This window comes from Panthera tigris, chromosome D2 (genome assembly GCF_018350195.1).
Source record: "Panthera tigris isolate Pti1 chromosome D2, P.tigris_Pti1_mat1.1, whole genome shotgun sequence".
Lineage (NCBI taxonomy): Eukaryota > Metazoa > Chordata > Mammalia > Carnivora > Felidae > Panthera > Panthera tigris.
Window position 1 is genome coordinate 56,624,517 of NC_056670.1, and position 26,147 is coordinate 56,650,663.

The 26,147-nt window shown below is 51.2% G+C and overlaps 1 protein-coding gene across 9 annotated transcripts; it reads right to left on the reverse strand.

The window, feature by feature from the left end:
- Positions 1 to 105: 105 nt before the first annotated feature.
- Positions 106 to 25,592, reverse strand: HPS1 (HPS1 biogenesis of lysosomal organelles complex 3 subunit 1). Of its 9 annotated transcripts, none has more exons than XM_042959838.1 (20): positions 25,541 to 25,592; positions 24,005 to 24,114; positions 22,115 to 22,289; positions 17,692 to 17,829; positions 17,333 to 17,475; positions 16,817 to 16,925; positions 14,450 to 14,610; positions 13,867 to 13,969; positions 13,200 to 13,298; positions 13,006 to 13,075; positions 11,002 to 11,057; positions 9,516 to 9,683; positions 9,241 to 9,420; positions 8,095 to 8,156; positions 7,422 to 7,556; positions 7,273 to 7,338; positions 6,035 to 6,179; positions 3,837 to 3,950; positions 2,257 to 2,339; positions 106 to 1,772 (listed from the first exon to the last, which is right to left on the reverse strand). In XM_042959838.1, the coding sequence occupies exons 3-20, from the start codon at positions 22,274 to 22,276 to the stop codon at positions 1,610 to 1,612; spliced, it is 2,157 nt and encodes a 718-aa protein (XP_042815772.1). In that variant the 5' UTR covers positions 22,277 to 22,289; positions 24,005 to 24,114; positions 25,541 to 25,592; the 3' UTR covers positions 106 to 1,609. The 9 variants fall into 9 exon arrangements, with proteins under 9 accessions (XP_042815772.1, XP_042815771.1, XP_042815773.1 ...); XM_042959837.1 differs by having other exon boundaries at positions 24,005 to 24,123; XM_042959839.1 differs by lacking the exon at positions 25,541 to 25,592 and adding an exon at positions 25,336 to 25,520 and having other exon boundaries at positions 22,115 to 22,231; positions 24,005 to 24,123.
- Between the last annotated feature and the right edge of the window lie 555 nt (positions 25,593 to 26,147).

Consider the following 26,147-nt stretch of genomic DNA (forward strand, 5'->3'; position numbering starts at 1 on the left):
GTCCGTGAGTTCGAGCCCCGCGTCGGGCTCTGGGCTGGTGGCTCAGAGCCTGGAGCCTGCTTCCGATTCTGTGTCTCCCTCTCTCTCTCTGCTCCTCCCCCATTCATGCTCTGTCTCTCTCTGTCTCAAAAATAAATAAAGGTTAAAAAAATTAAAAAAAAAAAGAAAGAAATGCATCTTAAAATTGGGAGAATTTGAGGAGAAGGTGCATCTGAGTGGGAGAGCTTTCTGTGGAACCTTCTACTTGTGACTGAGACACCCTGACACTCCAGGTTTACACCATGTGTGAATCTCTGCTGAAATCTGACACAGGATGTCCACCCCATTACAATATCGAAACATTCAGGGGACTGGTTAAACCAGATGGGTCACATCATGTAGCTGCTCAAAATTAAGGAAAACTATCAGGGGACAAAAGTGGATACCCTACACAGCAGTGGGCTTCTACACTTAGTTTTCCCCTTCGTGCTCTTCTGGGTCTTACACACTTGAGGTTTGAAATCTCCATTCATTAAGTCAAGATATCATGAAGGAATGCAGTCCCAGTCACCTCAGCTGACAATGTCCCTCACTGCCACCTTCTGAGGACGTTAGTGTGAGATGTCCTCCTAGCTCTTTCAGTACCTCTGTCCTCCCCCCCACACCTCCACCTCCACCAGCTATTCCCTTAACAGAAAAGAACAGTCTTCTCTGCATGAATTTCGGCTCAAGACTAGAGACCCGAAGGCCTGGCTGCTGTCAGCATGTCATACAGGGGTCCTGGGTGCCTACTTCTGCCATGGCGCTTCTCTCATCCCTGTGGCGGACGCTCCCCAGTCCCAGGGCTCTGGTGGTCTCTTGTTCTTGTGTGTCTCCTGGGGTGGGAGCTTCTAGGTTAGAGGAAAGGGACTGCACCCCCCGGGGCTGGGGTTCTCAACCCAGGGCACACAGGGGTCGGCTGGCATGTTTTCAAAAACCTATACCTGGGATCCACATGCCCAAGTGACACAAACCTCTGAGCCGGGGCTGGGAAGGAGTCGAGACAGAGCAGGGTGCAAAGGGGCCAGACTGCTGGGCACCAAGGACAGCCCAGGAGCCCAGGCACGTTTGGCTTGAACCACCACCACCAGCATTTATTGAGCACCTGCCACGTGTCCGGCAGCCCTCACGGCCACCCTGAGAGGTAGGGGCTATCGGTGGAGGAAACCTGCCCAGGGTCGTAGGGAGGAAGAGGCACAGCGTGAATCACAGCCCAGCTAGGGCAGCACCTTTCATCTGGAGAAGGAAATGGCTTCCTGAGGGAGCTCTTTCTCCACTCCAACAGCATGAGGAGGCATCTTCAGACACCTGCAGGCGCTGGGGACTTCCTGTCTCCTGGGGATAGGTGGAGAGGCAGCTCTGAAAGCAGCCGTCCCAGTTCTAACCTCGCAGCCACTACTGTTTTAAGGAGACCAAGGGACCCTCTCTGGCCTCCCTCCTCCTCCAGAGACAAGGATTTGGGGGTTTGTTACTTGGAGGGGAGACTAGTGTAAGGGGTTTAAGAGACCCTGGGGACTGTGCTATCCCTAGGTGAGTGCTATATGAGGGGACCAGGATACACACAGACCGCGCCGGAGCACTGTGCCCTGGCCTAGAGCAAGGGGACGCGGGAGGTTTCCCACAGGCGCCGGGCCAGCTCGCCAGCCTGCTGCACCAGCACGTCTGTGGGGATGACCGACAGGTGGAGGGCCAACAGCTCGTGGCACTTGACAGCCTCAGCGGGATGGCCCTTGCTATAGTAGCGCAGGAGCTTCCTGGAGGAAGACGGGGGACAGGATTCAGGTACGAGGCCGCGGCAGCCCTCCCAGAACCAGGGGCCTCTCCCAGCACGGCACAGGCACTGCCACCTCGCGAGGCCCCAGCACCTGGCTGGCAAGGCCTTCCCGCCCCTTGCTGACCTAACCACAGGAGGATCAGCCCCAGGCTGCACGGTCCACCCCCTGGGGTTCCCCGTGTGGGTCTGGTGATGGCAGTATCCAAGCTAAGGGATGCCACAGAGCCAGCGGGGAAGCCCTAGGGCCCCAGCGCGGATGCCGGCAGATGCTGCCGAGAGTGTGGGAACCAGGAGACGGGCAGAAACCTGGGTGTGCTCTGCGCCCACCCCTCTCTCACTGAACACGGGGCTGGGCAGGAAGGAGCTTCTAGGGGGGCATTCCTGAAGGAGGAGCTGCTCCTCTATGGGGGAGTGGCATTATCTGGGCACCCACTCTTCCCAACAGTCTTGTAAACTGGGGTCACCTGTAGTAGTCTCCTCCCAGCACGCCGATGGAGGCTGAGTCATCCGAGAGGACGGGCACTTCTATTATCTGGAGTTTGTACCCCTGAGGAGGAGAAACGTCTTGAATGGGAGGTGGAGGTACGGTGGAAAGAACATGGGCACGAGTCAGACACCATGTTCAAGGACTGGCTCAGCCCTGCTTGGTGAGTGCTTGCTGTTTGGACCTCTTTTTGCATCATTTTCTCATCTGTGCAGTAGGAATAACAGTAACCGCCCAGTGAACACTGGAGGTGACGTATATAAAGTTCCGAGTGTCCTGCCTGGCCCACGTGTGGTAGCCCTCACTTCCATCAATGGGTGCACCTGCGTCAGTGGCCAGCATGGGTGTAGGAAGGCTGTCAGGAAAGCGACCCAAGGAGGTGTCATGCAGGGTCTTGAAGGGCAACACATTATCAAAAGGCCCAACTCCCTGTTTTGGAAGGGACAGAAATCTCCAGGGTAGGATGAGGAGGAGAAGGCAATTAAGACCTGCTGGGCAGCTTGTGTCCCGCTCCTGGTCACGGGGTTCCTTCCAATGCCCACGTGGGCACTGTGGGGCCCATCGTGTGGGTGAGGTGCCCTTGGCGTATTAAGTGGCTGCCCAAGACGGCACAGATGCAGGCAGCCCCCACAGCCAGCTCTGTCCCCCACACTTCTGCTTCAGTCTGTCACTCTGTCATGCCAGCCACACACACGAAGCCCTGTCTCCCCCCAGAAACCCAGGTAAAGGTTGTACACACATCCTGGGCACCGAGTGCAAAGAGGAGCCTGCAGGTCAGGAGAGCTGAGTCTGGGCTCTGGCTTCATCATTTATGATCCTGGTGGCTCTGGCCACGGAGTTTAATCTCCAGGCATCAGTGTCTCGATCTGAAAAATGGGGCCAGTGATACTCGCCCCCAACCATGGCCCATGGGAGGATGTGAGGTTGCCAGAAGAGTGGTGAGGGACCCAGTAAGCACCCTACATTCCGGAAAGCACTGGCCATCGCTCTCAGGCCAGAAGGAATGGCCCCTACAGAGCTGGAACACAAAACAAAGAGAAACAGGAAAGAGAAGAGAGAGCAAGAGAGAGACACCAAGCTCCCATGACCTGTGCTTACACTGTTGAAACAGTGAGTCTAGAGAGAGAAATATGGGAATAGGAGGCCATACTGTCATCTTCACCTCGGGCAGGTTGCTTCACTGCTTTGAACCTCAGTTTATCCGCCTTTACCCTGGGAATGACAGTGTGCCATGCTTCGTTAAGAGCGGCTGTCAGCATGGAAGCACACTTGAGCAGCCCTTCTCAAGGGGCACACACCCATTTGTCCACGTGTTACCTGGACGCTGCCTTGCCTGACGGCCTGAGCTTTTCAGACGGCTGGTGGAGGGGTCACAAGGCGCACATGAGAGTGGGACCTCTGAGACCCGGGTCCCAAAGGCTGTGCTTACCTGTCAGTCCCACTAGGGACAAGAATTGATGAAGAGACAGAGGGACTGAACAGAGAGCAAAAGAAGAGTATCAGAGTCAGCAGAGAGAAGAGCCTTTCAGGATGGCCGGCCCCAGGCCTGGCCACACCCACCATCTCGTTCTCAAACCACAGGAAGTAGGAGCAGCAGAAGTCCCCCTCTCGGAAGAGCAGCGTGGTGTAGCCCTTCTGCAGGTATCTGCGGGCCCGCCGGATCAGAGACCAGACCTGGGGAAACAGGGAAAGTGCTCGAAGCTGCCCTGCCCACCATGGCCTGCGGGGCCAGCCCCCTCCCCACAGTGGGACTAGGGCTCACTCAGGCTCTTGCCTCTGGAAGAAAAGCACTCAGAGAAGGAGCTCTCGGTAGGCCAGCGGCTGCTCCTTCTCCCCCTTTTCCTTAGTGTCAGGGCGTGACCTGGGTCAGAGCAGGAGCTCAGAAATAAATTATTGGATGGATGGACTAGGACAGATTACCCCTCCAAACACTGTGACAATAAAATGTACATAAAAACACGTGAGGTAACTTTACACCGAAGCCGTTAGTAAACTGATCACCAGACCCTGAAAATCGCCCAAGGGCATTGTTAGTAGAACAGGAAATGAAGGTGTGGCCACCCATTCCACCCCCTCCCCCCCATCCCCTCCAGGGCCCGAAACTCTGGCACAGGTTCTGTGCCAGGAAGGTGCTGGTGAACTGTTGGAACACACTGAGTACCCTGAGTCAGGCATGTCCTCTGCTTCAGGGGTGACGTCCCAACTAGGGTTCACCAAGGAGTTCGACAGAAACACAGTGACCCGATGCTGACATGGGTTACATCCCCCGGGCGATATTCTCTTGCCTCATCCAAGGACTTCTAATGTTGCCTGTGAACTGCCCACGGGAGGGCAGCCTGGACAGCCTGGCTCCCCCATTTCCCAGGGCTGCAAAAGGCCTGATGAGCTCTCTCACCAAAAAGCTTAGCGGAAGGTGTACATGATTCACTGCAAGCCAGACCACAATGTCATGTCTAATTACATCTGCAAACGAATACATGGATTTGCTATATTTTTCAGGAAAGCAATCTGACAACAGGTATCAATAACCTTAAAAACATTCCTCCCATTTGCCTTAATAATTCCATTTCTGGGAATCCATATTGAGAAAAGAATCAGAGATGAGGACAAAGATGGACGCACGAAGGTGTGCACTGCAGAATTATTTACGACCACGAAAGCCTGGAAACAATCTAAATGCTCAACGTTGGGGAAATGGCTAAGGAAATTATGTTACGTTCACATGATGGACTACTGTGGACTTGTTAAAAATCATGTTTATAAAGAATTAATGACATGAGGAAATGCATCAGATGGAAAGTGAAGTGAAAATGTGGGTAAACACACCGCATACACAGAATATGCAATTAGAACCAAGGACAACGAGCTGCACAGAAAAACAGTGAAAAGAAATGCGGCGAGAGAACTCCAACAACTTCCAGAAAGATGGGTGAAGAGGATGGTACCAGTAAATGCTCAATGAATTGTATCATTTGTGCCACGTACTGTGCTAAACAGTCAACATGCAGCATCTCACGCATCTGGAATCTCTGCAACTCCGGGACGTCAATAGTATCACTAGCCTTTTACAGATGAGGACACAGAACCTCAGACTAAGTAATACCTCAGCCCCACAGCCAGGGAAAGGCAGAGCCGGCACAGGCCTTCTGTTGCCCTCTTTACCTTAACCATTGGCATATACTTTCTTTAGACAACTCTAATATATGTTTATATACTATGCTACATGCTATATATATAGTATATAAATATACCTATACTAGTTTGCTATGAAACAGTCAGTTAAGGAGAATGAATACCGGACCCCCCAGGGAATGGTTCTTCAGTACAAACCACCTCCTGTTAAATCCTGTATCCAAACTGACTGACCTTGTGTCTCGTCCTCCCACGTGAGTTAATTTCAGCAAATACTTACTGGAATTTATTTAAGCCAAGCACAATGTTAAGTCCTGGTCATTTCCCCCTTTGAACCCACTGCCCAGATGTGCTTATGCAGCATATTAGAAGACACCCAGGAAGGTGCCCACGTGGCCCCGAGTGCCAGGGCCCTAGAGTGACGAAGACCGGCTGCTAGCCTTAGGAAACCACAGGCAGCTGGGGGCAGATGCTGACAGAAGAGTACGGTAGGGGTAAGGGGGGCGGGGTGCGCTTGGGGCCTCACGGGAGCCCCAAGGGTGGGGCTTCAGTCCTTCCTGAGCAGGGGGCAGGCCGCACATCTTGTCCGACAGGGGTGAAGAGTACCCGGGCCGGGCAATGCTTACCTTGGTTCTGATGAAGGCGGCCAGCGGTCCCCTGCCCAGTTCTGATGAAGTCCTTTTACTACTGCTGAGGGAAGGGGCCACCATCTGGCCGGTCGTGCGGTCCACATAGATGAAATGCACCAAGCCTGGGAAGTCTTCTAGGTAGGTGGAGGTCAGAGTTAAGGTGCTCATAAAGCCAGGGACCAGGGAAGGTGCTACTCTGTCCTCCACCTAGGATTCTAGCAAGGCTAAGCAGTGGAGTCAGGAGACCAGGCCCGCCAAGCCCTCCTCTCCCCACAGGTTGCCCTGTCAGTCAACCCCTGGTGTCCCTGTTTTCCTGGATCTCTTTACCTCTGAACTCCCCAGCGCTGAGAAATTCTATGATGCAAATAAAATGGATCCCTTGATACTAGCACACTTAACACAGGGAATTCTGGACCTAAGAGCAATAGGGTATTGTTTGTATTTTATCATTTTCATGAGGGATGAGCTTAAATCTTACATGTGGTGAGGCTGGTGTGAGAGCAGAGTTACCTAATGAATGAGCCTAGCTGACTACCCAACCCAAACACCTCGGTGTGGTTTTGTTCATCTCTCCACACATCACCTGTGAAGCTGGAAGGTTCCCACCGGAGAGGGGAACAGCCAACATGGCAGGGTGGTGGCTGGTGGCTAACGAGGGCCTCTGTCATCCCTTTCACCCGCATACCACAGGCAAGAGTCTTGGGAGATTGAAGGCCTGACACTTTAGAGACCTTAATACAGGAAAGACTCCTTATATAAAGTTCCAGGGAAAATTAGTATTTGATAAAACTAGTGTTCCAGAATAAAAGGGTCAAACAGGTCTTGCAGATGGTTTTTTAAACAGGGATAAACACATTTGGTGCAGGCCTCCTCAGAGCCTTCATGTCCCACTGTGTACTGTGACTTCTAAGGAAGACATGGCCTCTCAAACCTCCCTGACCCCAGGACCCCTGCCCACCTGCAACACCCGTTACCACTCCGCTGGCTGGACGTCAACATAAACACTCTCTGAAGCTATGAAGCAACTGTGGGACAGCAGGGGTTTGTGAAGTTTCAGCCTTGGAGTGTTCCTACGGACAAGACACCCATGACAACATCTCCTATCATTTTTCTTTGAAGAAGCTGAGGCGGTGGAACGTATACACTCCTTCTAGAAAGCCAGCAGTCCTTCAGAGTGGCAGGTGGTGGGGACAGGCAGACGTGAGGGGCTTCTTGGGGCTCAGGCATCAGGATATGACACCATGGTGATGTTCCTCCTGCTCTTCACCAACAAAAAGTCCTTCCAGTCCGTCAGCTTTTCTCTGCCGAGGAAGCAGGGGAGGCAGGGTATGGTGCGGGGCCCCAGCTCCCACTCTGGTGACCCAGGCGCCACACCCACACTTACTGCATGAGTGTCTGCACCTGGTCCTGCAGCTGCTGGGGCAGATGCGGGCCTCCCCGGCCCGGGGCCGAGGTCAGGAAGCTGAGACGGTAGACGGCGCAAAGCTGCCGCTTCACCTTCCCACACGCCTGAAGCAGCCTGGACACGGAGAGAGGACACCATGACAGCACGAGGGGCCCTGGAGGGTGGGCCGTCCACAGGTGTGCCGAGGACACACACCTAGGACCGCCCTTCATCCCAGGAGTCGCCCCTGCTCCTGACGGGCAACAGACAGCTGCTGAAGCACACCCTTGCCCTCAGAGGGACAGGGCAGCTCCCCGGTTTTCCGCCAATGTGGTGCCTGTGTACTTGGGTTGAAGCTTCTAGAATCTCCCCCCCGCCCCCCGCCTCTATGGTTTTTTTTTTTTTTATCGAGAAATGAGGGAAGTGCGCCCTTCAGTGCTGGAGCTGGGCACGATGCTGAGCCTCTGTCCCACGTTAAGTTCTCCAGGCTCTCGCCTCCACCTGTAACTCCTCTGCTTCCCAGCCTCCCTCCAGCGTCTAGGACCGGACTCCACTGTCCTGAAGCCCCATTGGCCCTCATAAGCACCTTCCTGAGCATTCTCTGCCTCTTGGCCTGGAGGAAACCGTCCCTCTGTCCACACGACTCCCCCCATCCTCAGAGGCCCCCACTCACTCCCAGGACGATCCGGGTTCGCTCCTGGAGAAGGCCTTGCTCTTGAACTCCAGCCAGGTGCTCTGTAGGAGGACAGAAGACAGATCAGCTTCCTGATAATGTCCCCACAGTGCGGTCCAGGGGAGACTCTTGCGATGTCGAGCTCTGAGAGGGACCCACGCTCCCTGACTGCTCTGTATTTAGGCTCAGAGCACATCTGCCTTCACACAGTCAAAGCTGGCTCTCCAGCAGGTCCCCCCCAGCTCTCTGCACCCCCTAACACACCATTCTATTCACTCAGCAGGCACTTCTTTAAAGAGCAGTATCTGTGTGGCAGGCACTGGGCTCACTGCCTAGCTGGTACAGACATGTAAAGTAATACTCTCAGAGTGACAGGTGAGTGCACCAAAGAGGAGTGGACACAGGGCAGGCGCCGGGGTGCTGAGGTGGGTGAGCTCCTCAAAGGGGGACTCTGCATTCTAACCCAGTGCTGTGATGGCCCGCAGCATGGCGAGATGCTGGGCGGACTCCTCAGAGGTACCTGGGTCTGCCTGGGTCTCGGCTCCGCTCACTTGCTCGGCCTCCTCTGATCCTTCTTCTCATTTCAGACCCACGTGCACTGCAGCCACAGCGCATCTCAGGTCCTCAGACGGACCCAAGCACCACCAGCTGTGTCCCCTGGGTGGTCTATCCCTCCTGAACTTCCTCTAGGCTCCCGGCATAGCCTGTGCTGTTGCTACTGCTTACTTAGCATCGCTAGACCTCATCTCTGACCTGGGCTCTAAGCCTCCTCCCCGGCCCCGCCCAGGGTGGTAGGCTGTGTCCTGCATTTCTGTGTGACCTGATACAATGGGAGGGGTGTCACGGGCAGGTGGCCAGCCCTCACGGAGTCCTAAGGCCAGGCTCTGGTCCCACCAGCTGAGTAACCTCGGCCAAACCATCATCTAGGTGAGCTCCCATCTCCTCTATACCATGGGAATTACAATTCGTGTTGTGCCAAACTCATGTGAAAATGCTCTGAAAATGCTGCTGTAAGTTTCTGTTATCATTTCGTACTGGGGGAAACAAGGGTTACACACCTACGGCGGGGCAGGGCCAAGGCCTAGAGGCTCCTGAAGGCCCTGCCTCCTCTCCTGGAGGCCGGCATGTCTGGGAATCAGGTCTCACCTGAATCTCTTGCCCCCCACGACTCTTGACAAACTTGTCCATCCTCTGGCGCAGGTCCCCCATGAGGGGGTGGGACCGCAGGGTGCTCCCGGCCTCCTGCCCCTCCTTCAGCTTCTTCTCCAGGAGGGAAAACCCGTCCAGCAGCTGGTACAGGACCAGGGCCAGGGGGGTGTTGGGGCACTAAGGGAAGGAGCACAGGGCAGGATGAACGGGGCAGCCTGTGGGGAAGGCGCCCAGGCTGGGGCATTGCCGAAGGAGGTGGGGGTTGCTCATGCCTTGGTCAGGAGCACCATGTTGATGCCGGGCCACAGGGGCAGGCAGTACATGGTGTGGGGCACCATAGGGCAATAGCTCTCTTTCACGCTGGCATCCAGGAAAATCCTTCTGGGGCTGGAAGGGACCGGGGAGTGAGGGACCAGGGTCTGGAGGGTGTCTTCAGCGATCTGTGGAGAAAAGAGCCGTCGGTGGGGGAGCCGCCTGGCCTCTGCCTAACATACCTACCCATGGTTGCCCATTCGCTGTGCTCCCTGTGAACCATGGGGATAAATAGATCAGCTCCAAGAAATCCAGTTCTTAAAAGTCCCTGAGCTCTGTCACAGCGGCCCCAGCAGCTCCAGGGCTGCTACTGTTTGTCTCCTGTTTCTTCTGAGCCTTGCTGCCCAGAGTCAGGTCTGGAGGGCAGGCAGGGGCCATGGGCAACAGGATCTGGGGAAGGTGGTAGAAGAGACACTGAAAAGGCAGGAAAAATGGGGGTGGGGGGAGCTCCCTCCCAAGCCTTCACTCGGACAAAAGCATTTCAATAACGCTGTTATCCTACCCACCCTCAGAGCATCTGTCGGCCAGTACCACGGAGGAAAACTGAGGCATAGATGGGCTAAATGAGCAGGACTCCAGCCTTACTAAATGAGTAAGAAAGCCTCTGGTGGGGAAAAAGCAGAAAACTGAGGAGATCAGCAGAGATGCCACAAGCCGTTGTCTATCAGGATGGCACAGCAGTCCTAGCTAGAACAGCAAAATAACTGGAGACAGCACACCAGCTGCGTCGCCGCTCTGCTAAATAAGGAGCACGGGCACGTGGCCGACTTCTTGTTTTTAAGTTTATTTATCTTGAGAGAGAGAGAGAGAATGGGGGAGGGGCAGAGAAAGAGAGGGGGGAGAAAGAGAATCCCAAGTAGGCTCCGCACTGTCAGCGCAGAGCCTGACACGGGGCTCGAACTCACAAACCGTGAGATCACGACCTGAGCCGAAGTCGGATGCTTAACCGACTGAGCCACCCAGGCACCCTGGCATATGATGGACTCTTAAACAATCCTTAAAAACCAGTGCTAAGTAAATGGAAAAACGTTTAAGGAAAAAAGTGTAATGAAGTACATTAGGACTCAGATTTGGTAAATGAAAAAAGAATATATGCAGTGCGTAAGTACACATACATACACGATTGCACATATATAAAATCATAGGGAAGATTAGAAGGGAAACACCCCAAAATCATAATAGTACTTAACATCTGGGAGAGGATTCAGAGTGCTTTTTTACTCCTTTTGCATACTTTTGTATTTCCCAATTTTTCTACAATAAGTATATTTACTATCTAATTTTAAAAAAGTATTAAAACTTAAGCTGGACTTTCACTCCCAACCAGTGTGAGGAAGGTGGAATTTCTCAGGAGCTGAGGTCACCCTTCGCCCAGCACCTGCCTGGCCCCTGCCTCTGGGATGAGCTCTGTCCAACCCCCCCACCCCTGCCCCAGGAAAAACTCACCTGGATCTGGGGAGCATCGGTGGGTGGGGTGCCCCCATCCAGCCAGACAGTGCTGCCTACAGGACATAGGTAATAACATAACATGAGTAACATGAAAATGTGAATAATGGCCCAGCAGCATGTCAGGAGGGGAGGATGGGGCGGAGTACCTGGCAGGGACAAGAGCACTTAGTATGGGCCGGAGCAGCATGGCCCTGCTCAAGGGACCCAAACCGAAGTACAGGGTGAATTCTGCAGTCTCAGGGCTAAAGCAGCCTGGGGAAGAGAAAGCTCATCCCAGGGCCGGCTGCTGGGTCCAAGCTCCTGAGGATGGACCTGGCAATGGCGCCAGGTGTGTTCCTCAGCAACCCCCCTCCCAACGTGGGCCCCTTAATCCCCTCCTCCACTCCACCCTCCAGACTCCTTCAGGTCTCTATCACAGCGCCTTTTCACCAGGAGGCGGCAGTCACATTTCCCCAGTTACTCAGTTGGCAAACTCGGAGCACCTACTATGTGTAGGGAAATGAGCTGGATTTCCTTTGCCAGCCTAGCTTACAGAAACTTACTGAATCCACTACCTATCTGAAATATTACATGTTTGTAATAACATCCTTCTCCCTTATACTTCATTGCAAATAACGGTCATCTATAATCATGTTTCTCTAGGGAAGCCTGTTTGCATGTTTTCAAACACCTGATTTACAAATGAATGAGTACAACTCAAGCCATTTGTAAGCGGTGAGTTCCAAGCACTTTGAAATGGCATTATTTACAGCTCTGAGGCATAAAAACTAACCACTGAGAAAGAGGCCAGGAGGAGGATTGTGATGAATGAGGGAAGGGAGCAGCAAGAAGAAAGGAGCTTCCATGATCACCCCAAAGCAGTGTTTCTCAATGTGCTCTGGGCTCATGGAGAGCTCAGAGAGCTGAGGGTAGCTAAGGACCCTCAGAAATGTGCAAGCCTATAGGAGGTGGTGCATGACCTCAGGGGTCCCAGGCTCCCTGGAGCCCATCCAAGGACTTAAAGTTAAGAACATCTAACCCACTGGTTTTCAACTGTGGCTGCACATGAGACCTTTTAAAAGTCTTGATGCCCAGGCCACATCCCAGACCAATTAAGTCAGAATCTCTGGCACAGGCAGGCCCAGCTTCAGCAGTTTTTAAAGATCCCTAGGTGAGCCCCCTGTGCAGCAGGGCTGAGAACCACTGTTCTAACTTAAATCTGTGCATAGTACTGGTTCCCACTCTGATGCTCACTGGCTTCTTGGGGGAAATTTCTAGAAGTATTCACACCTGGGGCCCAGTCTGTGGACTATATAGCTTAACTGGTCTGGCTGAAGCTGCCTGCATAGATTCTAATGTGCAGCCAATGTTGAAAACTGGTGGCTTAAGGGTACCACACAGTAAATTCCGTTCGAAACTCAGTCCCTGAGGAGTTTCTTCTCCTGAAATCATGGCTTTTTTCTATCAGGTGAAATGAACCATATGATCCTTCCTTTTCCCCAAAGAAATTCACAGATAAATGTGAGCCCATTCAGAGGGACTGTAACAGTACAGATTTTGGCTTATCTGTTTTTTCTAAGCAATGTTGTCAATTTTTTTTTGTTAGCAACATTTTGAATATATATATATTTTTTATTGTTTACCCACCCAAATACTCTGGAAAAAAAAGCAAAGTACAGAAATGTTTCTATTTATAATTTAAGTCATTACACTTGAAATCAAATGATTATTAATTTTAGTTACTTATTAATTGATTACAAGAAAATAAAGGCAGAAAATATACCTTATGGTAAATAAATTTTTAAATGAAATCAATTTGTCACAAAAAGCTTTAGGACTCATTTGAAGGGCCATCCTTGAATTCATGCCAGAGCCGGGGAGGGGGGGGCAGGGGTTGGTGGACAGAGCAGGACCCACAGGAAGCATCAGGCTCTAGGAATCTCTGCACCTGCCCCTGTGCCCTCACAAGGTGATGCCAATGGGCCCCTCCCCCCTCCCCTCCTCCTCCTCCCTGGGCCTCACCTGAGCTCTGTTCTCCAGGGGAAGGAGCTGGTGTGAAGTACTCCTCAGGGAGGGAGAAGCTGTCTGTGTCCTGCGTGGGGGGGGGGGGGGGGCGGGGAGGCAAGAGGGTGTCTTGGGCTGACAGCCAGGAGAACCTCCCCCAGGCGGCTCAACCCCAGCCCCTCTCCCCTCCACAGGGTGGGTCCACCACACACGGTTGCTGCAGAACTCCTCCTGGTGGGGGCTGCAGAACCAGGGCTGCAGGCCTGCTGCATGGGGATGTTCTGGCTGCTCCGGGGCCTCCGTGGACAAGGCTGCCATAGTCAAGGAAGACCTAGTTAGAGCGTGTCTGACCAGCTCCTCCCCACGGAGCCCAACACCTCAGAGCACAGCCTCTAAGCCTCTGCGCCCCCCACAACAAGGCAGCCACGGGCGAGCTCACTTTCCACAGAGGTTTCAACTCTAGGTAGCCTGATCTGTCTCCAGACCTACAGAAATTACAGAAATTCCAACACACTGACAATCACACCACCACCATTGAGGATAATGGGGATGGCGACAGGCGAAGGTGCTGGCTAGCACTTACCAGACACCCCAGGCACTGCTGGGCTCTAGGTAAACAAACTGTCCCCTTCACTCCTCCAAACCCTGTCCCACTGCACAGATGAGGGACACGAGGCTTAGAGCGGCAAGCACTCCAAAAATCCGCACTTTTCACCGACTAAACCGCATTCTAGAATTCCTGTTACATCTGAAAGCAGCAGAAGTCGAGCCCAACCCCAGGACCAGTACTGTGACCCTGAACTACAGCCTCCCTAGACTGCCTGCCCAGCGTGCTCCAGAGGGGGGGGTTTGGAGCTGCCCAGGGAGCTGGCCTAAGACCTGAGGGTCGTCATCCTCCACTGTGCTCTCACTGGGGTAGAGGTCCTGAACCAGGAGAACGAGGGCGAGGAGGTCGGCTGGCCGCAGGGAGCTGGCACTGTGGCTGCAGAGAGAACAGGCAGCTGTCAGCACGTGCCTGGGGCACAGGGCAGTGGCGCATGGGGCAGGGCGTCGTAGCGCGGTTCCTGACCTCAAGGAGTTTGGGAACATGTCAGCTGACCGCATCCTTCTTGGAGAAAGGCAAGGCACAGATAAAACTAACCAATTCATTAATTCTAAAAATAAAACTTGGTTGTGTTAAAGAAGAAAAACTACCAACGAGAAATCACCAGGGACCAGTAACAGCATGTCAGGAAGTTCTAAAATTCAGATTTGGAGACAGTGTTCCAGAAAGACATAATTCGGAGAAGGGAATGAGCTGAGAGGGGTCACAAACTGAAGAGTCTGGGGAGGCTTCATGGAAGAGATGGGTCTTGACGGTCTTCTTGGCTGGGGAGGCAGTGCTTTTCAGGTAGAGGAATAAGGGGCAAGGAGGAGGGGCTGGGGGGCCTCTGGGTCACTGCCTGCTGGGACCAGGGCTCACCTGGAGTAGAAAGCCAGCAGCTTGGAGTGCACGAGCAGGAAGGCATGCAGGGCCTCCTCGCCGGCCCTCTCGGGGCTGGAGTTGACAGCGTGGATGACGTGCCGCTCCAGGGCCTCTATGCACAGCTCACAGAGCTGAGGGTGAATCAGCCGCTCCACAGCCTGGCCATGGGTGAGCAGGGAAAGGAAACCACGTCACCGACCACTCTCTCCTGCTCCAGGTCCTGGCTGGTGGGTACATTCGCTCAGTCCATGCTGAGTGCGTGCTCTGTGACAGACACTTGGGAACGGGGAGACTCAGACCAGCACGGTCCCTGCCTTCCTGCAGTTTATGGTCTGGTCACTAGACTCCAGTGGATGAGACAGATAATATGCAAGGAAACAGACAAGATTAAAGCCAATTCTAATAAGTGCTGTGTAGGAAACACATGGTAATGAACAGCAGAGACCTACTTGGGTAGGGTATTTAAGGAAAATGTCCCTGCAGAAGGGACCTTTAAATTGCTATCTAAAGAACAAGAAATCCTATCAGAGAGAATGGAGGGGGAGAATGCTGCAAGCTGAGAACAGAGCATATGCAAAGGCCCTGAGGTGGGGAGAGAGTTTGGAACAGTGCCGTCCAACCAATATATAAGGCAAGCCCTATGCATAATTTAATATTTCCTAGTAATCTACATTAAAAAAATAAAAAGAAACCGGTGAAATTAATATTAGTAATTTATCGTGCCATTTCAACATATAAAAGCATTATTAATGGAGCATTTGATGCTCTTTTTTTGTACTAAGTCATCAAAATCCAGTCTGTATTCTACATGTACGGCAGAACTCAATTTGGACTAGCTACCTTTCAAATGTTCAATAACCAAATATAGCTAATGACTACTACACAGAATTAAATGTCAAGCACTCTTGAAATGGAAAAAAGTCCCAGGGGGTCAGTCCCCAGTGAGCAAGGCCAGAGAGGCACGAGATGAGGCTGGGGTGAGATCCACGGAGGCAGATCACACAGGGCCTGGTAGGTTCAGGAAGGAGTTTGGATTTTATCTTAACTGCATTAGGCCAGCTCCTACAAGAAGCTCTTCTGGATGTCTCCGAAAGAGGTGACCATGTCATCCTTCGTGCCACCTTGGATTTTGACAGGAAACCCAATATGGCACAACCAGAATGCTTTGTTGGATGTTCATATATATATGTCTGGCTCATCTCCTCTCAAGGGCAGGGACTGTGTCTTTATTCATCTCTATTCCCAGGGCCTGGCACACCTCTTAGAATACAGTGGGTACTATACATTTATCAGAAGAGTGAGTAAGCGGGGCGTGAAAATGAATCCTTCAGATCTATTTTCCAGTTCACTAATTCTCTTCCTAGTTATGTCTCATCTACTATTTAACCCATCCCTTGAGATTTTTATTTTAATAATTATGTTTTCATTTCTAAAATATCTATATGGGTTCTCTTCCGGCTTTTATGTCTTTAAATATTTCACAGTTATTTTATATTCTGTACCTAATAATTCCAGGATATCAAGCTCCTTGGGATCTAAATCTACCGGTGATTGATTTTCCTCTCACTCGTGGTGGCTCATTTCCCTGTGCATCTGACTGTTAATTGTGAGCTCATATTCGTTTGCTCTTAACCTGTCCTCTAAAGCAGTGGCTTTCAAAGGGCAGTTCCTGGACCAGCATAATCGGCGTCACTGGTGAACTTGTCAGGAATGCAAATTCTAGAACCCCCCCCCACTCCACTATGAGAAAAGGGAGGCCCAACAACCCCTATCTTGCAAGCCCTCTAGATGATTCGGATGAACACTGGAGTGTGAGAACCACCACTCTGGAGAGAGTTTGTGCTTGTCTCTACGGGGAGCCCGGGAGTCTACCGGCAGTGACCACTTGAGCTCCTCAGGTCCGGGCTTGACCAGGGAGTCTTGGGCTCAGTCCCCAGTGCTGCTGGCCTAAGTTAGTCTTCTGGTGGTGGTGTTACAACCATCTACACTCAGGCAATCTTGCCTTTAGTGCTGCTTATTTATCACTGCTTTCCACTCTAGTTTCAGCTCAGTATAACTTTTTTGGGGGGAGGGGATGGTCAGAGTTGAGGGGACCTTTAAAATTTCCACAATTTACTGTGAGCTCAGAATGACATGAAAAAGTCTGTTGTATCTAGGATCTGTTTTATTTCAGGAAACCCCATCAGGGTGTCCAACCCACCACGTGGCCACAACAAGGCGCAACCTTGTAAATGCACGAGGTTGAGGGTCTGCCTATGACCTCACTCATGAGGGGGATGTGTGTGTCAAAACGTGGCCTGAAAGCTACACAGCCCTCTGACCTGACACTCCTCTGGCCTGAGGACTCCCATGCCCAGTAGTCACCTCCACGGCGAAGCACTGTTCCTGCTCCCGCAGGCGGCCATAGGTCCGCAGCAGGCTCTGGAAATGCTCCCACACTTGCATGCGCCGCTCCAGGTCTGGGGGCCGCAGCCTGGGGGCAGAGCAGGAAAGACCCATGAGAAAGCTGCTTGTCCCAACCTTCAACCAAAGGGGCATAGTCCTAGAAGACAGTCAGGGCCAGGCGAGCTCACGCAACATGAACAAATGAGTGGGAGGGCCCTCTAGGTACAGAAGGGCCGAGTCCAGGCTGTGGCCGGGGCCATAGAGTGGGATGGGCATGGAATCAGGAGTCGGGCACCCAAGCAAATCACTTCACTTCTCAGTTTCCTTCACACACGGACATATGACACGAAGCCAGCCTGAGAGATCCGGGAAGGTACCAGGAAGGAGCCAGGGGGAGTGTGTGACTGGCCAGTTTCACAGAGGCCAGACACACCCTGCACAGCCTCGAAAGGGTGCTTAGCAAAGGATCTAGAGGGGACCGCCACGAGGACTCACTCCTTCCGGATGAGCTGGCCATCCACCGTGACCAGACCAAAGTGCACTTCGAACAGGTACTTGAGCACACACAGCTTCTGCCGCAGGTCGCCCTCACCTTCCGTGTGGTCTCCGTTGATGGCAATGAACAGGCATTCTCCAAACTGCAGGCAGAGGGGACTGATGTCAGCCAGCCCCAGGGGACCCCTCCCTGTCCTGATCCCTGAGGACAGTGAGGGGAGGCTTAGGTCCCAGGGGACTTTGAGAGGGCGCAATTTCTGCCTTATGAAGGAGTCTAAAGTTCAAGATCAGGGAGAGGCATGTGGACAGCCCACAGAACTGAGGGAAGAGGAACATGGGCCCCAGGGCTACATGCTCACCAGGTGAAGGACATATAGGTAGTTGCCATTTTCTGTTGAGAAGCAGGTGTATGTATCTGAGAGCTTCTCCAGCATGGTCATGGAGGAGATGATCACTGGGGCTAGCAGGGTGCTGAGCTGGTCCTCCAGGGCGGGAAGCTGCATGAGGGGAAGGAAGTCACACTGCTCAGAGTGCCAGACCATGGGGACAAAGGCACGGAAAAGACCCAAGCCTTGTAGCAAGGCCTCTGCTGTTCAGGCTCTGAATCTAGAAGGAAACACTAAGGAATTAGGCCACATCTCCACAGTGGAATGTCTGGGGCATTTAATGGGAGAACTGAATGACTCTAAGAAGTTCTCTACATAACCCAAAGTCCATGCTTTTTGTTGGCAGTAGGTCTACGTTTGGGAACATATCCTAAGGAAAGTGATCTGGGATGGGGCAAAGACACACGCATATAGACGTTCACTATGGAATCATTTACAGCAGCGAAGAACTGTAAAAAGTGTAAATGCCCAGTGCCTGGGAAACAGAGAGATAACAGCCCATTTAATGGTGGAAGAATATACAGCTATGTAAACTACTGGAGTGTTTCAATGACATGGAAGATTCCTCTCCTATGATGTCATGTTAAAACAAAAAAGTAAATGGTCTGTATTTTAAAATGCATAGAAAAAACAAAGTATCGAGAAAATATTAAGAAAGGCAACGCTATCAAAGTTATTCCTCCTGGCAGAGAGAATATGAGTGATTTGCCCCCTTTTATGCTTCCATACTTTCCCTATTTCCATCACAAGCCAACCTTTACTTCTACAAGATCTTCCTTCAACCATTCTCTCTGCCTCGCAAAGAAGGAACAAAGTAAATAAACAAAACCAAAGAGAAACTGGACAAATTTGGTGACAATCTGCAACTACAACTGGCATAAAGCCAGTAGAATGGTCACCACTCAAACCCTCCATACTGGAATGACAAGAAAGAAGAGATGACCTTCCCTCCAGTGATCTCTGGAGACCTGAATCATGGAGAAAGCCAAGTCCCAACTCTGAGCCTGAGAAATCTGAAAGGAGAGGAGTAAGACCTTGTCTTGAAAAGAAAAATAGGCAACCGGCCAGGGGCAAAGTACAGCATTTACAACAGGGCCAAGACGCAGTACCGTGGCGGGTATGTTCTCCCAACTTCCTCAGCGCTCGGGAACCGAGCTGTGTCCAGCTGCTGCGGGAGTCTGTTAGTCAGGATTTCGCAGTGGTTTCTGCCCATCACTCAGGCCCCAGCTCAGATGGCTCCTGACCATCTCAGGCCACCCTGCCCCCACTGCTCCCCACCTCTCTCTCTGTTTAACTTCTTCAGCCCATTTATCATTACCTGCACTCATGAGTTTATTTGCCACTGGGTTCACTGTCTGCCCTCCCTCTTTGGCCCGAAGTTCCATGAGAGCAGGATCATGCTATGTTCAAGGCTTCACCCCCAGAGGCTGGAGCATAGTAGGTTCTCAATGAATATTTGTTGAATGAATATCCCTCCACATAGGCAAATGGTTGTTAAATTATTCACATGCCACAATTTTCTTGGACTGTCATCAACAAATTACGTTAATAGAAAGTCACTTAAAAATCTAGATTGTGTGTACAGCAACTCATTTTTGGAGTAGCAGCTTTTTCTGCAGGTGTAGCAAAGCAAGATTTTTTTTTTTTTTTTTTGGTTGGGGAAGATGAAAATATTTGGCGTAGGCAGAGTGTAAAGGAATTACTATTACTTGGAATTATGAAGTGGTACATTATCTTTGAATGGCTTCTGAATCAACGTTTCTATTTATAGGAAATTATCCTAAGAAAATAATAAGATGTGGGATCAAATTCAAGCATAAATGTTCCCTACAGCAATAGTTTTAGCAAACTAGAAGCAATATACATGTCCAGGATGGGAAAAATGGTTAAATAAATGATACATTTATTTATACACTGGAATATAATGCTTCCATTAAGATTTATGCTTTTGAGACTATTTAACACAAAAGAATAATGCTTTTGATATAATGGCAAATGGAAAAAAACAGGAAATAAAACTGTAAATGTGGTATGATCCCAACTACATATAAAAGATAAAGACCCAAAGGAAATACATAGAAGAGCTAATAGGTCTGGTGCTAGAATTATGGGTCATTTAAAAACGATTTCTCTGTATTTCCAAATTTCCTACAATTAATTCATGTTATTCATAGAATCAGAAAAAAAATGTGTCGTATACATAGAAAATAAAACTTTAAAGACAATTTTTTCTTTACATTAGTCATTTAGGAACTGAAAAACCAGGATTTTGTTCCTTTCCAAGGTTTTTGATAAAGAGGAAGATAAACACCAGCAGATAATTTGCTTCTTTTATTTATTCATTCATCTCTATACTGTGTGCCTTTATGTCAATATTATGGCAGGTTCTAGAGATATAGAGGTCTACTGATGGTTTGCTTCGTACATTTACCTGACTGAAATAGTAAAGAACTAAAATATATAAAAATTCTTAAAAAAAACTATATGTATTGACTGCTAAAAATAAAAGAGCCTAACAAATAGACTTGCTTTTTAGCTTAAATGAAACCACTAAAATGTCATGATCTCTGATATCTTTATTCCTAAAGACTGTGACAAGAATATCGGTGATGTTGAAGTGGATTCACCCGCTGAGGTGTAACTGGCTCAACGGGTAGTTAAGCTCAGCAGAGCGAGGAGGGGGCTGGCAGGCCACCAGTCTGTGCTGCTGCAGAAATGCAAGAACGCTCTCTACTGCTTCCCCTGCAAAGATTTTTAATACGAAATTCACCTGGAAAAAATGTCCAAGATAAATTACCCCTTTAAAACATAGAGTAGAAATTATTAGTGGAAAATGACAACTATCTCCAAGCTGTAATATTTCAGTGTTGCCCTGGATATTCATATGCAAAAAATAAACTTTAATCCATACTTGCCATCATATCCAAAAATTCAAAATGGATCATCAGACCTAACATAAAGCCTAAAATGATAAAACTTCCGGAAGAAAATACAGGGAAAACTCTGAGATCTTGGGTTGGGCAAAGATTTCTTATATATGACACCAAAAACATGATCCCTAAAAGCAAAAAAATGGATACGCTGGAGTTGTCAAATGAAAACTTGTGCTTTTTGCAAAATACTGGTTAGCGGATGCGAAGGCAACACAGAGTGGAAGAAAATATTTGCAAAACCTGTACCTAATACAGGACTTGCGTCCAAAATATGTAATACTCTCAAAACTCATTAAGAATAAGAAGAAATAACCTACCCAAGAAATAGATGGGCAAAATTTGGACCGATTTCAATTTAAGAAGATACAGATGGCAAATAAACACATGAAATGATGTCAAAATCATCAATCGTTAGGACATGAAAATTAACAGACAATGAGATTTCAATCGATACCTAGTAGAATGGTGAAAATGAAAAAGACTGACTATTGCCAAGGGTTAGCAAGGATACGGAGGAAGTGGAGCTCTCTCATACATGAGGAGTGGACTATGAAATGATACAACCCCTGTGGAAAAGTTTGCTAGTTTCTTAAAAAGTTAACATATACCTACACGATCTAGCCATTGTGCCCTAGGTATTTTACCCCTGAAAAGTGAAAGGCGATGTCCATACAAAGACCTGAACGTGAATGTTCACAGCTGCTTTATTTTTAAGAGTCAAAAACTGGACACAGTCACCATCACCAGGTACACGGATATACAAACTGTGGTGTGCTGATACAATAGACTACCTCCCGCTCAGCAACGACAAGGAATAAACTATTGATAGATACTGCAACATGGATGAATCTCAAAATTATGCTGAAAGAAGCCAGACCAAAACCAAACCAACCCTGAGAATATACCGCATGCCTATAAAATACATTTTTATAAAAGCCTATAAAATACAAACTCATCTACTGTGACAGAAAGCACGTTGGTGGTTGCCCAGGTTGGGGGAGGTGAGGGAGGGGACACACATTTTTGAGATGGTGAGTATGTTTATTTTATTGATTCTGATAGAATCACAAGTGTATGTGTGTATCTCAAACTGTACACTTTGTATAGTAGGCCAATTATACCTTAGTATAGTTATTTAAGAAATTAATGTGTTAAACTTATGCTAAACTTTTTAAGTAGAGAAGACGAGGGCACCAAATTTCTCCGTTGTATGATTAAAATTCTACCTCCTCCTCCTGTTCTCCTGTAGCCTAGGGGGCCCTGGTGGAGTAGGGGTGAGGTCACTTTCTCGAGAGCATCAAGAGGCCAACCTCTGAGGATGAGCAGCTGGGTGTTTAGGATGCTGGGCCACACGCACCACCCCGTTAGTTCCTCAGGCTGGGCCAGGAGTGGGTGGACAGGTTCACCCGCCTCCTGGTAGTTCTGTGCTGTTCTCTCCCATCCTCCCCCTGCCCTGCACTCACCTCTTCTCCCTCATTCTCCGGCTGCCCAAACTTCAGCCGCAGACTCTCTTCAAATTCCTCATCCGTCCAGTAGAAGAGGACCTCTGCACCTTCTGTGGCCACCAAAACACACTTCATCTGACAGGGAGAAGCAAGCTCAAGGTCACCTCCTGGCCCCTTCATCCACAAGCTCGGCCTGAGTAATGAAAACAATCACAATCCCAGCAGATACCTACTGAGCCGGCACAACTACAGGGGCCTTCCTGGTGTTATTTCGTCAGACCCTCACCGCAACCTGATGAGGTAGGAATCTTTAGTTATTCTCATTTTTTAGAGCAGGACCTAGCACAGCTTGGTGTGGCAGAGCCACTGGGATTTAAACCCAGGCCTAAGGCTGGGGCTCTTGCTTCTGTGTTTTCCAGCCTCTCATCAAAGTGTCAGACTTACCATGGGCCTACCTGCACCAAGCGTAAGGAAGGACCCAGCTCTTGATCTGGACATAGAAGAGGCAGGCAGTATCATGGCTCACGGCAGTATCTAGGCTCCCTGGCCTAGAATGCAGGGAGGCTAGTGCACCTCCCTTCAGGCAGTTCAGAGATATCCCCAAGGCAAACACATCTCCAGAAGACAAGCTTCAAAGCCCATGAGGAGTGGATTCAGGATTACATAATTTTATTAACAAGCTGCTTGTGCTCTGGGTAGAAACAGAGGCTGCCTAACCTTGTCCACTGTGCATTCTCACACATGCTTGGCTGCAGCTTTCTCAGCCTCCTCCCCCAGCGTCTCTGGCTCTTCCAAAGCACCTTCCCCACCCCCACCCCCCACACAGCCTCTGTGGGGCACATTTTAATGCCTGATTATATAAAATGTGTTTCATTATTCATCAGTGGGGAGATTCTTAACCCAGAGCTTCCCACACTATGCCTTTCATTCCTGGGGCACAGCAAGACACTGACCTCTCAACCCTTGGGACAGCCTGACCACGCCTGGTGAGGCCAGAGCTCTCAGGCCAGCTGCCTACAACTGAGAAAACCCCAGGCAGGGGCTTCACATCTTCTGTGCCTCAGTGAGCCACACGGGCATGATCACGCTCTCTGTGTGCTAAGACGTGACAATGACTAGGGGACTCTGCTCTGACTGCCCCACGGGTGGATGTCCAATTTCCACAGGATCATAGCATCCTGAGGTCTGGGACTCCGTCACACTCTTCAGGATCCCCTATGCGCCCAGCTTAGCGGCACTTACTGAATTCCTCCCACATCTCCGGCTGCTTTATCAACTCTGACTTAGAGCACCTGGCCTCAAGGTGGTTCCACCCCAGTGAAAGAGTGCAGCCTATTCCCATGGAACCACAAAACACAAGGCAGAGACACGGAGGGCAACTGAATATGAAGTAAAGGTTGCTGGCTAAGGGCAGGTGGGCCTGGAAGAGACTGTTCTGGGACACCCAGGTGAGGGGGACAAAGACAGGGGCTCAAGGGGCCAGCCTGATGGGAAGGGAGTGTGTGTGTTGGGCAATGGAGGGCTGCAGAATGTGTGGCCAGGAGCAGAGAGCCCCCTGTAGGCTGGGAAGGGTGTGGGGAGTCACACACTGGTCACGGATGGGTGAGGTTAAGGTGACGGAGGCCGGCTGTCCTAGTGTGGGGTAACGAAGGTCCACTCCTTGGCGGAGGCCAGGACAGGAAGGGGCTGACTCAAGAGGTATAGCTGGGAGTCACAGGCCTTGACGGCCCGGATGCAGGGGAGGAAGGAGAAGATAGGCTAAGGTGACATCAGGAGGAAGAGCTGGGGCAGGGCTCTGCGGAGTCAGGGAAAGCTCAGTCTACTGCCCGCCTCATGCTGTGTACCTCCCATGGCCCCAAAGCAGCCCTGGGGTAGGTGCCACCTGCCAGGTCAGGCAGGATCATCTACCTTGGCAAGGAGCACAGCAGAGCCTCCAGACAGCCAGGGGTTCAGAAAGGGCTGCAATAGGCACACTCGGTGACTAGCTTATGGAGAGCGGCAGCACAGCATCTCAGGTCCTGTAAATGCTTAAAACAGAGAGGTCATGAGGGCAAGCAGAGCCTTTCATCCGACTGCTGCCCATTTCTGGGAGGACAGGCTGGTGAAGGTCTCTCTCTGGCCCTTTGGCAGTCTGCTTAGGAGGTGCCCGGTGCCCTGTATCCCGCTCACCCCTGCCCTCCCACAATGGGGAACAGGAACCGGCCAGCACAGTCCTTTGGATATAGCAGATGCCCACAAACATTAATTCCCACCTACTGTTTCCTTCCAGGCACTCTGATTTCACGTGGGTCACTCAGAGCCATGGTGTGATCTGCAAACCTGCCCTGAGCAGCTCCAAGGGGCTTGCTATGAGTCACTAGACACACAGCACAGCCATCCCAGGCCCACAGGGAAGCAGTCCCAGAAGGGGAGTGATATCCCAGGAGGATGAAATAAACCAATAAAAAAGGCGCCAGAGACAGGATTCTAGTTTTGGCCTGATCAAGGCACTTAACCCTCTCTGAGCCTCAAACTCCTGCTGTGAAACAGAAACCCTTGCTCTGCCTCCCTACACGGTTATAGTGAAAAAACAGAATAACCAGGCAGGAATCCCTTAGCAAACTCTTACATGGACGTGGGCTTATTTACTATTCTTATTTCCCGGCCTCCCTTTGTCAAATAACAGGGTGAACTAAACTGGTTCCAGAATCATTCACATTTTGATAAGAGGCAGGAACAATATAAAGGTGTAACCGAATTAGGAAACCAAACGTTGTAAGCAAATAAGAAGCACAAAAGGGTTTTTAGGGGCTCAGCATCTTTTGCAACGTAAGTGAGACTTGCTACATCACCGGCATAACTGGCCTAAATGACATATTCCCAGAAAAAATGGAAATGCTTTTCAGTGGACATTAGGGTCTCCTTTTTTATTCCAAAAAGCTGTTGAAAGAGAACCTTACTGGTGTCATTTTATGATTTCCCCGTTCTCTCTATCCTGCTCTAAAGAGGCAACACAGGACTCACTGAAGGCCCAGATGGCGTCGGGCCAACCTGGGGAAAACCCTCAGCTCCCATTTTCGCCACCTTCCCCATCAAACCGCCCCTAAGGCCTCGGCGCCTGAACCCGCTCCGCTCCGTCTGGGCCCCCCTCCTTGCCCCTGCCTGGCTGGAGGGCCCAGGAGACGTGGCAGCCTTCCTGTCTGCCCCGCACTCCACACTTCATGCAGCACCTCCCAAAACCCCGCGAAGCTCACAGCTACCCTGGGAAGAAGGCCCGGCTTGGGGTTCCCTCCCAACTCCGTGGCTGCAGAAACTTAGGAGAAGCAGAGGGCCCAGGCCAGAGGGGCGGGGCCGGTGCGGCCAGGGTGGAGCCCGCCCCCACTTCCGGGAGGGCCGCGCGGGGGGCCTCGGAGGGAGCCCCGCAGCCCGCGGAGGGACCGGGAGGGCGGCGCTCGGACCACGTACCGGCTAGCCGCCCTTCACCGCCAGATCGCCGGGCTCGCCGGCGCGCTTCCGGGTGCGACCACGTGACCGCCCGCGTGACACCCCCGCCCGGGGAGGGGCTGGACTCGAGGGCGGGCTCCCCGGACTTCGAGCCCGCCCCCGCCCGGCGTCGCCTGTGCCCGTGGGCCAGTTCGCTCCGCCTAGCTTCTGGGCTCCCTCGGCCCGGGCGCCTGCTGTTCAGCGGCCACGTTCCTCTTGCGGTCGAGGAGCGCGCAGAGGCCTGCGGAATTGGGGGGGTGTCGCCCACAGCCGTCAGGGACCCTGGGCTTGCCCTTCCGCTGGCTTGAGCTCTAGGGATTCCCCACCGAGGCATTAGGGACAGGCGCATTTTAGCCCCGTTTCACACAGGACGAAAGCCTGGCCCAAGAAGAAGAACTAACTTGCAGAGGGGCTGAGTTAGGATCAGAACCCAGTTCTCCTGGCTCCCGCAAGGTTCCTTCCCACCCTCTGGCTTTAGCTGCCTTCCGTGACTGTTTTCCGTGGCCTGAGGAGAAGACACGGCCTGCAGAAGGGCCTGGTTGTCCCCACAGTGCCAACCCTTGAATTTCTTTATAAAGGTTCTCAATCC

Coding starts and splice junctions, on each gene's coding strand:
- HPS1 (XM_042959838.1), bottom strand. CDS start 22,276: ATGAAGGGGCCAGGAGGTGACCTTGAGCTTGCTTCTCCCTGTCAGATG. Junction 17,476..17,691: donor ACCTATATGTCCTTCACCTG/GTGAGCATGTAG, acceptor CTCTGCCTGCAG/TTTGGAGAATGCCTGTTCAT. Junction 7,557..8,094: donor GAACCCGGATCGTCCTGGGA/GTGAGTGGGGGC, acceptor CTCCGTGTCCAG/GCTGCTTCAGGCGTGTGGGA.